General features: G+C 34.4%; 3 protein-coding genes across 11 annotated transcripts in view; 2 read left to right on the plus strand and 1 right to left on the minus strand.

Moving 5' to 3' along the window:
- Positions 1 to 13,459, minus strand: part of evx1 (even-skipped homeobox 1) — a 153,983-nt gene that overhangs the window by 10,582 nt on the left and 129,942 nt on the right. The gene's annotated exons all lie outside the window — the stretch shown is intronic.
- hoxa13a (homeobox A13a) lies at positions 1,456 to 3,235 on the plus strand. Its single transcript, NM_001085494.1, has 2 exons — positions 1,456 to 2,236; positions 2,354 to 3,235. The coding sequence occupies exons 1-2, from the start codon at positions 1,552 to 1,554 to the stop codon at positions 2,599 to 2,601; spliced, it is 933 nt and encodes a 310-aa protein (NP_001078963.1). The 5' UTR covers positions 1,456 to 1,551; the 3' UTR covers positions 2,602 to 3,235.
- hoxa11a (homeobox A11a) lies at positions 9,171 to 11,415 on the plus strand. Of its 2 annotated transcripts, none has more exons than XM_005159523.5 (2): positions 9,171 to 9,865; positions 10,565 to 11,415. In XM_005159523.5, exons 1-2 carry the CDS (start codon positions 9,244 to 9,246, stop codon positions 10,795 to 10,797), a joined length of 855 nt encoding a protein of 284 aa, XP_005159580.1. In that variant the 5' UTR covers positions 9,171 to 9,243; the 3' UTR covers positions 10,798 to 11,415.

Here is a 13,459-nt window from a genome sequence, read left to right on the forward strand (position 1 = left end):
ATATATATATATATATATATATATATATATATATATACACACACACACACACACACACACACTTTACACATAATCTGCATAATTTAGGCTATAGGTAGACGATAACGAATTGCTATGTATATTAAACTTATACTATATATATATATATATATATATATATATATATATATATATATATATATATATATAGTATAAGTTTAATATACATAGCAATTCGTTATCGTCTATCTATAGCCTAAATGTTTAATCACAACATATTTCACGCGACTGTTTTCTATCAGCAAATGCCAAATATTGGAGCTACTACAAAAACAAATGACCTTTGTTTACTTTACGCACGAGTACACATTTAATAAAATATTAGATTTTTGGACAAAAATTTCCTTTTTTAACCATTTCCTGTTTTAAGAATATATATATATATATATATATATATATATATATATATATATATATATATATATATATATATATATATATATATATACGATTTTCGTTCAACAGTTTAAAATACAAAATCAGAAGGAAACCATGTTAAGTTAAAACTACATCTGTTTTCACCAAAGATTTCTCAACAAACAACAAGCTTTTAGACTGGCCATCAAAGTCAGAATAGGCCAACAGGCACTGTGTCGCGGCAAGACGGCAACTTTCAACTTGACCTTGGCCTGCAGACGCGTCAGCCTCGCGCGTAAAATACAGACAAATATAGGGGGGTGTTCTCCGTCTCTGCAACTTGTAAACAAAACGGAAGCCGTCACAGCAGGACTTCATGCCACGTTTAAAAAAATTTACATTTCTCTTTTCACTACCCTCACTTGTGACAGATTTTTTATGTATCGTGAAAATATCCTTTTGTTATCTGTAACTTGCTTTATTTTGCATCAGGGGACGTTGGCTAAATGAAAAGGCTATAGGTTAATTGAGAATGTTCAAATAATCTATTTTTTTGTCTAAAATACTGTTACTACTGTTGTTTAAATTTAAATTAATGGCACAATTTTTACGAATAATTTTGAACTTATTTTTATTTTTTTGACGTTTTAATCCTAAATTGTTTAATTGGCCACCAAGCTCCACAGAGGCAACAAAGATTGTCAGACATTTGAATATGTGCGCAGTTGACTGGGATGATTACCAGCGCTTACAAATACTTTAAAAAATCGTTTAGTTTATATTCATACATTTAGGCTATTTAAAACAACATAACACAACACCATTTGGTTTAGTTTGTAAAAATAATTAAATGTCCTGAATTAACATAGCTGGATTCGCCATTTTCCGTTTTTACACTTATGAATCTATCATCTTTTGGAGAACTTTGAAACGGGTGACATCCTTTGACAGATCATCTCACATCACTGCATTTAGTTCGGTTTAAGTGTTAGCACTTGAGCTGATTATTGTCCTATTTTACATATCACATGACCCATGTTGAGCCAATCGAGACGTGATTCTGGATGTACGAGGGTGCGTCAGAGTCAACTGTCTCCCCTTTTCAGTGTCTAAGCTTCACAAAAAAGAGCCACACGTCTCAATGTCCGACGGGCTATGACAACGTCACTACTTCTCCGCCCGCGCTGGATTGACCCGGTCATGTTTCTCTATGATAACGGTGGCGGTTTAGACGACACCAGCAAAAATATGGAAGGGTTCACAGGAGGTAACTTCTCGCCAAGCCCGTGCAGGAATTTGATGTCTCACCCTGCCTCTCTTGCGCCCAGTGCTACTTATCCGTCCAGCGAAGTGGCTGCTGCTGCAGCGGGTGATTCTGGAAAGCAATGCAGCCCCTGCTCAGCCGTTCAAGGTTCAGCCAGCGCCTCAATTTCCTATGGATATTTCGGAGGCGGTGGATACTATCCTTGCCGAATGTCCCACCACCATGGGAGTGGTGGAGGTGTAAAGACATGCGCCCAGTCCCCTGCCTCTGGTTCACCTTACGGAGAAAAATACATGGACACATCAGCTTCTACAGGCGAAGATTATACCAGCTCACGCGCCAAGGAGTTTGCCTTGTACTCAAGCTACGCCTCAAGTCCATATCAACCAGTTCCGAGCTATCTGGATGTTCCAGTAGTCCAGGCAATAAGCGGGCCTTCGGAGCCCCGACATGAGTCTTTACTGCCGATGGAGAGTTACCAACCGTGGGCAATCACAACCAGTGGATGGAACGGACAGGTCTACTGCACCAAAGAGCAGCAACAAACGGGAAACGTGTGGAAGTCGTCAATACCAGGTAAGTTTATTTTGAGAATTGCAAAAAGAAAAAAAATACACATCAATAACAAACTCCGCAGATATGTGCATTTATCATTAAACCCATTTAATATTTATGTTATAATGAATTCTATAGAGTCAGTATCCCATGGAGGGGCAGACGGCAGCTCCTTCCGCCGCGGAAGGAAGAAACGTGTTCCATATACCAAGGTGCAGCTGAAGGAGCTTGAACGGGAGTATGCCACTAACAAGTTTATCACCAAGGACAAACGCAGACGGATATCCGCTCAGACCAACCTATCTGAACGACAGGTCACTATCTGGTTCCAAAACCGACGGGTAAAGGAGAAAAAAGTTGTCAACAAATTAAAAAGTAGCAGTTAGCTTTGCTCTGTGTAAATGTAAGGGAACTATTTTTTTAACAATGATGCCCCCAAATACACACAGAGAGAGAGAGAGAGAAAGAGAGAGAGCTATGAAAGTATAGACGTTTAACGAATATGTGTTTCCTTGGACTACTGCTTTTGAAGTGGCCACTTTGGATCGCACAGGGTTGATGGTGACGCGGTGCGTCATTTCTGCACTTCAGTGCATGGCCATATTCCCAACTCAGGGCAAAAACGGCCAAAGGATGAGTTGTTTGATGAGATTTAGTCACTGCTCAACAAAATATCTCATAAAGAATAATACATTGGATGTGTAAATGTTGAAACCGTAATTCTTTACGGTGTGGTACGATTTTTCTTTCACCACTCCCATGGTCGATTAGAATCAAAATTATGCTTTGCTTGAAATTCAAGTTCATGAGATTTCGTGGAATATTTGATGTGGAGCCTGCAGTTTATCAGTCACGTGTACATATCAGTGACATGTACAATCTTTGGCTATATTTGTGCAAAACAGGCCGTGAATACTATAAAATGGCTGTTCCTGTAAAAGAGTGTTTTATTTTATTTTTATTTTTTTCGTTGTATAGTGTTTGCAAAATCCCTCTTAATAAACTCTAATTGAAACAAAAGCATGGCAACGTAGTAATTTATACACTTCTTCTTTTCAACATCAAACCACATGAGAAATTGGACTATTGAAATTGAAACAAACAACAAAACAAACGAAGTGCATTGGAAAAAAACGACTGTTTTTTTTAAATGTAGCAGTTGATACAAACAAGCAATGGACCTGTTGAATTGTGTCCAAAATTTTATGATCTGTAAATGACAAATTTGTTTGTAAATAGCCTATACTTACATTTTTGTAATCTTGTCCGTAGACTGTAACAAGAAATAATGCATTTGGATTTGAGTAATGTATAACAGCGTGACTACCTCAGCCGTATGATAGAGCAATTGCGCCATCTTCTGATGTGCGTTTGTAAGTGAAGCAGTAGACCTTGGTGTTGATTAATATAGCCTAATAAATAACAATAAACGATTGTACAAATTGAAGCTTAACTGGAGATTAACTTCCACAAAAACAAGGTGTAAATACTTACAAAAAGAAAAAGAAAAAAAAAACGACCGAACGAAGTTTTTGTTTCATTAAACAAAATGTTCCCCTTTTTATTTTTATACTTTTGAATTCAGTAAACGTTATCTCGGGCACGGAAATTAAGCGATATAAAATTGTACGACTGCATGTCTTTGTCACGTTAAATTCTGAAGTTTCACACTATTAATTGACCAAGGAAAAACTTGAGACAATCATCAAGCTAGTAAAATTAAGCGCAAGTTATTCAAATAGGCAAAAAAAAAAAAAAAACACTGTAAATGTTGCTGGGTTGTTTCAATCAACATTTGAGTCAAACATTTGAGTCAAATCCAATTGCTGGTAAAAATGTTTTAGTTTGATACGTTTACATACATCCGTTTGTTATTTTATTTGACAAATAGTAGCCAGGCGCATAGGAACGTACATGTAAAATATAAAGTTTTCTTTAAGCTATATTGAAAAAAATGTGGTTTAAATTAAATTAGCCTACATTTTAGCTACGTTTGACTAACTCTAACAGGAACTCATGCGTAAACTTTATATTCTGCTTATTGCAACAAGACATAGTCCGTAAGTTGATTTAACAAGAATATAGGCTATAGAATAACAAGTCTTTATATTCCAAAGTTATATGGAATATATATATAAGTTACAATTTTCCATTTTTGTGTTTTAAAATGCCAGTGTTAAGACCAGCCTATTTCCCATATTTTACTGCTATAGTCTATATATCAAAGTCTATCAAATGCCGTGGGCTCATTTCAAACTGTTTTGTTATTATTATTATTATTATTATTATTATTATTATTAATTATTAATATTATCACCATACTACCTCTTCTACTAATATTAATATAATTAAAATATGAGATATTGAGATTATTATTGTTTTCATTGTTTCGGATGTTCATTTTAATATATAGGCTAAATGCTTATAGGCTACTGTTCCAAATGTAGCCTAATATGCCATATATAATTGATAGTAAATACGTGCATATGCGTTCCAGTCGCTTGTTTAGCGTCAATGAGTGCTTCAAGTGCTCGCATGCAGGTCATGCAGTTGAATCACTAGCGAGTTCGTTGGTCATTAGTAAATCTAGTTTCTGGCGCCATCTACAGTAAAGAAGTTTAACACCATCTAAATATTTTCTTGGGATAAAAAATAGCCTGTCTATCGATATATATATATATATATATATATATATATATATATATATATATATATATATATATATATATATATAGAGAGAGAGAGAGAGAGAGAGAGAGAGAGAGAGAGAGAGAGAGAGAGAATAAGTAAAATAAGCAATTAAAAAAAAACACTTTTCCATCCTTATTAGAAAAAACAAGAAAATGAACTTGCAAAAATATTTTTTAAAAGACAAATTTCATAAAGACGAGATTAAATCATAAAAGACGATTAATTTTTTAAATTTTTTTATTATTATTATTATTATTATTAAATAAATTAAACATAAAACTATTGCATTTTGTTTTACAATCTCAAAAAGATCTGAAATCTAAAAATATTAACGGCTCTTCATGGAAAAATTGATGTCAATAAATATACTTAAAAAAGTTTCTTTAAACTAAAATCAGGTTTTACTAATATACTTTAATCAAAATGTTGGAATGTACTGTGAGACTTATTGCCCCTTACGAATATTAGCATGATCGACTTTGGTACCACGCAAACCATGGTTTTGTGTTATAAAATAATAATAATAATAATAATAATAATAATAATAATAATAATAATAATATATATATATATATATATATATATATATATATAAAACAGACTTTATACTACAAAAAAAACACGGTTAATTTTCGCAATGGACAATTTTGTCAGTGACTGGTAAAATGCCGGCTTTCCTCTCGGGTTTCATTTGGCATTTGGTTCATAGGTGGGATTACAGCTCATGGTGGTCGTCTAGACAATGAAAGCCAATGCCACAGTCACAATATCTCAAGCCTACGTCTGATTTACCCCATCAAAAGTGTATGTACATTGCATTAAATAACTGTTTCGGATTCTTTATTACAGTGTTTGATATTTAACTTGTCGCAAAGTATTTTCCCGCCAGATTTGTTCTCATTGTTTTACTGCATTTTAAATCATCGTTTCGGTTCAAAAATTCTAGTGTTGAATTGTAAACATCACGCTTCTAATGTTGAAGAATGTGGACAGAGATTAATACAAAGAAACACGTTTAGCAAAGCTCGTAGTTTAATCATTTAAATTAAAATTCAGATTTTCAAACGAATTATCCCATCACAATATTCCAAACTACACAGAAAATGTGTATCCTTAATGCGGTAAAGCACTAACTCATTTTTTTCTAATGAAAAATAGCCTGATCATTGTAAACACATTTGGTTTTAAAAATGCAAACCTTTTTTTTTTTAAATGTACCGAGTCGTTTAAGATAAATTTATATAGGTTAAAATATAAAAATGAGTATTTGAGTACACATCTGTATATGTGTGTATTATAAATGTATTATTATTATTATTATTATTGGTCCCACTTTATATTAAGTGTCCTTAAGGACATAGTCCTACTATAAGGACATAGTCCTACTATGTACTTACATTAAACAATAAATACAATGTACGTACTGTGTTCATAATGTGTTTGAGAACACTTTTGAGTTGGGATAGAGGTTGGGTTATGGACAGGTTTGGTGGCATGGGTACGTTTAAGGGTGGGTTAAGGTGAAAGGGATGGTCAACAGTGCATTTACAAATGTAACTACAAAACTTAATTACAGATGTAAGTAAGTATTTGTTAAAACCACTTAATATAAAGTGGGACCCTTATTAAATCTTTGAATCGTGGTGCATTTTAAGGCCTTTTTTTAAATACCTATTTTAATATAGCATTTAGCCTAAACATTACTACCCAGTGCTTCTCTTCCCAGGTATCTGCTTAAAAAATAAAAATAGCTACGTGCTATTTTAATTTAAGTTCGAACGTTTGGGAATAATTTTTATCTTGGTATTCATCGGTATCCTATCGTTTATTGTCTTTTAAAATTTACAAAAACATATTAAAAAAAAAAAAAGTACAATTACATATTTTCACAGTTGATGCACATTTGTACACTCGACATTTTTCAACTTTCCTGTGGAATGTAATACATGTAGCTCATAACTACTTGCAAATACTTAACAAGATTTGTAATCAAATTTATCTCTTTCAGACCAATAGCTCTCTGCCTGAGCATCCATTTTCTAAATAAAGAAAATGGCTTTTTAAAATGACAGCAGCAATAGTTTGTTTTAGTAATGGGCTTTCAAGAATAGCTAAGACTAAAGAAAGATATGCATATCTCTCATTCCTTGTAGGTCGATATACAAACGGTTTGGTTACTTTTTAATTAAAATGTTTAAATAATTTTTTTTCTTACGGTGCTTGATGCTTACGTCGACCATTCAAAAACGGCACATATATAAAAGGCTAAGCATACTATAATATGCTGATGAGAAGTCCCTCCCAAAAGTTCCTACTTGTCATGTTATATTGGTTTCTGCCTTAGTAAATTTCGCTGATGTAGAAGCGACTTTGTGAAACTCCATCCGGGGCATAGAATGGCTTGCGTGGCGTTTGTTGTTCATTCTCTTTTTCAGACTTGCGCGGTGGGCGGTAGCCCGTCCCCCTCCCCGAACTTGAAGTCGACCGCACAGCCAAGTCTGTGCGGTAACCCTGAGAAAAGTCTGAGAAAGAGGGAGGGGGTGTTGGACGCAACATCAGACTAGAATAAGACACACTGAAGACAAAACCAAAAGAGAAACAAAATGTTATTTCATAATGTTATACAATATGGTCATATGATGCAATTTCTTAGTCCCGCATATATATTATTTTATTTATTTATTTTTTGACATAGGAGTTCATTAGCTTTATATTATTTTAAACTTGTTTTCCTGTTAAAACTGATATTTTACCTAAAGCAACATTAACTTAATCTGAATCTCAAGGACTCCACAACAAAGCTGGAACATACTGGATAGAAAACAGTGGGAAAAAATGTTGTCTGAATTGCCCCTTCATCCTGGTTGAACAGAGTCGTTCTCTTATGTTAAAAAAATGAGTCTCACTACAGGTCTCGCAAATTGCATAAAAATCTTTCTATCGCAGGTTTTCGTTGAACACAGGCCCCAAATTACTGCTGAAAACTTTCCCGCACGCGGCGCGGAATTTGTTATAAGCTGACGAAGAGGCAGAGCTTTTGGCGTTTAACTTACTCTTCTTTTTGCGGAAAACCAATTACTTAGGCATCGTATAATCCGATTACTTTATATTCCCGACAAACACACGTTGCAAACAATATGTAATTTGCACTAAATTAGGCTCATGTTACTCGCCTCCCTCAGATGCCTTGAGGCATTTGGCAGAAGGGGATTAAGGGTTATGCGTTGTGGAAAAGTGAGGCCTTTAACGGCCTAATCCAAGTCTCACTGTTAGACTCGTTAATTCTTGAAAGTCAAAACTATATTCTTTATATCGTGCGAGTCCAAGATGATCTTTCGTGTGTAAGTTAAAAATAAAGCAAATAAAATCAAGTACAACACCTTTCAGAATATTCCATAATTTTTTAGTTGTGATATATAAAGATATGCCCTTACAGATGACCACTGTTACATTGGTGAATTGATGTAAACGAAATGTTTAATTTAATGAATAAACTTAAGTCTAAATGCGGCCATGTTACGGTCTAAAATGGACTCTGAGGTAAACACTATCTGAATCTAATTTGTTTATCCTAAATTAACCTTGGAATGATTTTGTTTTGCAAAAATTAACAGAGAAACAGCAATAATCATGCGTTGTGATTTCCACTCAATTATAAAAGGTCAAATCATGCTATCCTGCTCTCATTTTTTTCTCAAACAATTTGAGACAAAATACACGTTTGAAATACTCTAATATTCAATGTATGTATTTATAAATGTTGTGTTTTGTGGGAGTTTGTATTACGTAAGGTAAATGCAAACCACCAGTGGCCTGCGGCTATTCGATAAGTGCTGATCGCTTGGATTTCATTTTATTTAAGTCACAAACATGCTGTTCCGACGTTTAAAATTAGATTGCAATACTCTGAGAGCTTGAAAAACAATAATCATAGCGTCTTGTTTTCAATAAAATATAATGTTTAAAAAATCAGTTAATCGAACACAGTTCTAATCGTCTATGTTGTGAAAAATTGAGTATACACATCACAGACATTAGAAATTAATTCGTAACTTATCTGAACTTTGCGTTGCGCAGTTTGGATTTCCTAATAGCCCTGTCGTCAATATATAGGCCTAACTTGAACCAGAGACGATCTGTCAATTTCTTCACATGATCACGTGACCCTGGCCTCAGTTGGAGCGGATAGAGATGGATTTCCACGTCATCTTACGTCTCAAAATTTCTGCCTCGCGGATATCCCTACAACGCGACTAAATGGCACGCGCAAATGAGAGCAATGTTGTGGGCGTTGCGTATAGGTCTCACTAGCCCAAGCAAGAAACTACGCGGGTACAATGATGGATTTTGACGAAAGGGTTTCCGTTGGCTCCAACATGTATCTGCCCAGCTGCACATATTACGTTCCGGGGGCTGATTTTTCCACGTTGCCCTCTTTTCTATCCCAAAGCCCGTCTACTCGCCCAGTCACTTACTCTTACGCTTCCAACCTGCCTCAGGTACAGCATGTCAGGGAGGTTACATTCCGGGACTATGCTATTGACCCGTCCACCAAATGGCCTCACCGGGGTCCACTGGCACATTGTTATCCGTCGGAGGATTCAGTCCACAGGGAGTGTTTACCAGCTGTAACGACTGTTGGAGAAATGTTCCCTAAGAATAATGCATCTGCGTATTATCATTCTACATCGAACACGACATCTGCGTCCAATTTTTACGGCAACGTTGGAAGAAACGGTGTGCTTCCTCAAGCATTTGACCAGTTTTTTGACACCGCCTACGGAGGCTCGGACAGTGTAGTAGACAACGACTATGCAGCAAGGGATAAAATGCACTCCAGCAAACAGTCGACACCAGCGCCCGCACCGGAGCAGCAGCCCGAAGGAAAGGAGCGACCGGAGACCAGTAGCCCCGAATCATCTTCCGGAAACAATGAGGAAAAAACTAGCGGTGCGAACAGTAAGTACGAGCTCAACAAGACTGTCATGCGAGAGAGTTTGCAATGTTGCGCGCTCCTGTTAAAATTTTATATGCTGTTTTATAAGCGTATAAGGTTTATGGAGGACCTGAGATTTCCCCAACAAAACCTAGACTACTTTAACACTGTGAAATTCAAGTGCTTGGAATTGAAATTAGCCATGAAAAGACTTAAAGATTGGACATTTTTACCTTTAAAACGCATTAGTACGAGCAGGGATTTGTCATGTTTGATTACAGTGTAACATGCTTTTCGTGTCTGCAAATTTAATGTGAGATTTATTAATAACAATAATTACAACTTTATTAGTAATAATAGCAATAATAGTATTACTTGTTTAAAAGCCTAAGTAATATGTAATATATTAGTAAAAAAGCATAATATTTGATTACTTACCATTAATTTGTTATTTTCTGTAGCTTAAATTTCACTTTTAGTTTTATAGTGCTTTTTTTTACTAACATACATGTCTATCTATCAATGTTTCTGTGTGGTGTGCGTGTTTGTGCGTGTGTATGCATATATATGTATATATATATATATATATATATATATATATATATATATATATATATATATATATATATATATATATATATATATATATATATATGTATATTGTGTAGCCTATATGTACACTATTAGTTTATATATTTGATCTAACGTGTATTTACATTTAGGTGGGCCCAGGTTTCGTAAGAAGAGGTGTCCCTACACTAAATTTCAAATTCGGGAGCTTGAAAGGGAATTCTTCTTCAGCGTGTACATCAACAAAGAAAAACGACTTCAGCTCTCACGGATGCTTAACCTCACTGATCGCCAAGTGAAAATTTGGTTCCAGAACCGGCGCATGAAGGAAAAAAAACTAAATCGGGACAGGTTACAGTATTACAGTACCAATCCACTGCTATAGGATAAACAATAACAACAACAGAGGTAGAAATTTAGTAGCTGCTGTAATGCGTTCGCATTACACTATATTCTCACGAGGTAAATTTCAAATTCGCGACAAGGCACTATTCGCTTGTGTACATACACAGAGAGCGAAGGATAGTGAAATTCATATAATACTGGTGGTTCTGCACTGGCAACAAACAAAGCAATACAAGTGTAAGCATGATGCACACTGAACAAGTACTTCGCTTGCATTTAAATTTCTCTTCAAGGATACAATATATTAAATTGTGTGGAGGAATGCTGACAAAAAAAAAGATAGATTGCCACTTATCCTAGTTTCCTAATTATTTATTTGATTTGCAAGTGGAATTACCTCCCTGGTTGTTGCAGAAAGTCTTTAAGCAATAACACTTTATTCTACGGACCTCTCTCGGGAATGTAAACGATTCATTGCAAGCAGCTGTATAGATTATTTTCTGATCTTCCAAAGTGTTCACTTGTTGCAGATTATGTAAACACAAAGATAAAAGAGACAAGTAGCTTACTGACTGAAGGAGAATAACCAAAGATCATTAATGTATTTTTTTTCGAACTAATAACTGGCAACTTTACCCAGTAAAAATCTTTAAGACTCTTTCGGGCTAAGGATAAATTGGTGTTTACGATGAATTTATCTGCGGTCATCTGTGTTACATGCATTTTTAAATTAAATCATCAAAGGGTAATTAATTAAATGATATTTGTACACACATTAAACTGTACAGTATATATATATATATATATATATATATATATATATATATATATATATATATATATATATATATATATATATATATATATATATATATGCACTGTACATATATACACATCCATGAGCTTATGCTTATCCATTTTATTTATTTTTTAATTATTATTAATTAAATTCTCGCACCGTTGAAAAAAGCAGTGGCTGTCTGCCAGTTGTAGCCTACATACAAAGTGGTTTCAGTTTTAGCAGTTATCATATGATTTTTTTATATGAACGTACTCGTAGCGTTCATATATGGCGGCCAAAGAGCAATAAAGTCAGAGCGAAAGTGCTTTATGAGTGCTTGCTGCGGAGCGACTTGGCCTGGCTGGCGCATCCTTTGAGGTGCTGAGGAATATCCGCCTAATTACGGGGACATCCTCCTTGTTGCTTCAGCAACACGGCCATAAAAGCTGTCTGTGTCTGGAGCATTTGGGCAATTGCAGCGTGGTGCCATAAACTGTCTGAGAACCAAGGTTATAGCACGATTCCAAAGGGACAGAGACAAAGAGATATTGAAGTTGGCTTTCAAAAAACATTTTCCTGGGAACATTTCCTCGGTTGTTGTGCGTTTACCTATATACATATATGTTGTACATTTGGTCGCAATGAAACTGCCCTATGTGGTTCAAATGGCCTTCATTGGGAGGCACTCGTGAGATCAATGTCATGGCCGTGGATCATCAATAGAACAAGAGGATCTTTACAGTCTCAGATCTTTGTGAAATCTGAAATATGCCCAGTGTGAGTATGTGTTTATGTTAATATATATATATATATATATATATATATATATATATATATATATATATATATATATATATATATATATATATATATATATATAGTTAAAGTCAGAATTAATAGCCCCCCTGAATTATTCGACAGATTGTTTATTTTTTCCCTAATTTCTGTTTAAAGGAGAGAAGATTTTTTTTCAACACATTTTCAAACATAATAGTTTTAATAACTCATTTAAAATAACTGATTTATTTTATCTTTGCCATGATGACCATAAATAATATTTGACTAGATATTTTTTAAGACACTTCTATACAGCTTCTATACAGTCACATTTAAAGGCTTAACTAGGTTAATTAGGTTAATTAGGTAGGTTAGGGTAATTAGGCAAGTTATTGTATAATGATGGTTTGTTTTGTAGATTATCGAGAAAATATAAAGCTTAAAAGAACTAATAATTGTGTCGCTAAAATAGTGTTTAAAAATTAAAAACTGCTTTTATTCTAGCAAAAATAAAACAATTAAGACTTTCTTCAAAAGAAAAAAATATAATTAGGCCTAATGTGAAAATATCCTTGCTCTGTTAATCATCATTTGGAAAATATTTAAAAAAGAAAAAAAAAATTCGAAAAGGGCTAATAATTCTTACTTACTTGTATACATATACATATCACAAAACCAGATTTATCTATATAAGTATCTATAACTTCCATAAACGGACACATCAACCATTTGGTAGAGATTGATATTTTATAAACTATGGGATGTTTTGAAAATAAATGCATTGAGTGTGTTAACTAGCGACATAAGGAGTTAAGAAATGCAATCCAAAATATTTTTCTTGGTGGGGCAGTTAAAGGGTTAAACACAAAATCGTTGATAATGTGAATTGCTAAGCTCTTTTTAGACAACTATGAAGTAGGCTTTTACAATTTTTTTTTTAAAACCCCAGATTCCAGATATTCATAGTTGTGTCTTGACCAAATGTTCACCCATTCTAATATCAATGGAAAGATTTATTCACCCTCTATGCATGTGTACACACACACACACACACACACACACACACACACACACACACACACACACACACACATACCACTTAATTTGGTACACCTTACTAGTACTAGTACTTTTGCCTTTAGAA

This window comes from Danio rerio, chromosome 19 (genome assembly GCF_049306965.1).
Source record: "Danio rerio strain Tuebingen ecotype United States chromosome 19, GRCz12tu, whole genome shotgun sequence".
NCBI classification, from domain to species: domain Eukaryota; kingdom Metazoa; phylum Chordata; class Actinopteri; order Cypriniformes; family Danionidae; genus Danio; species Danio rerio.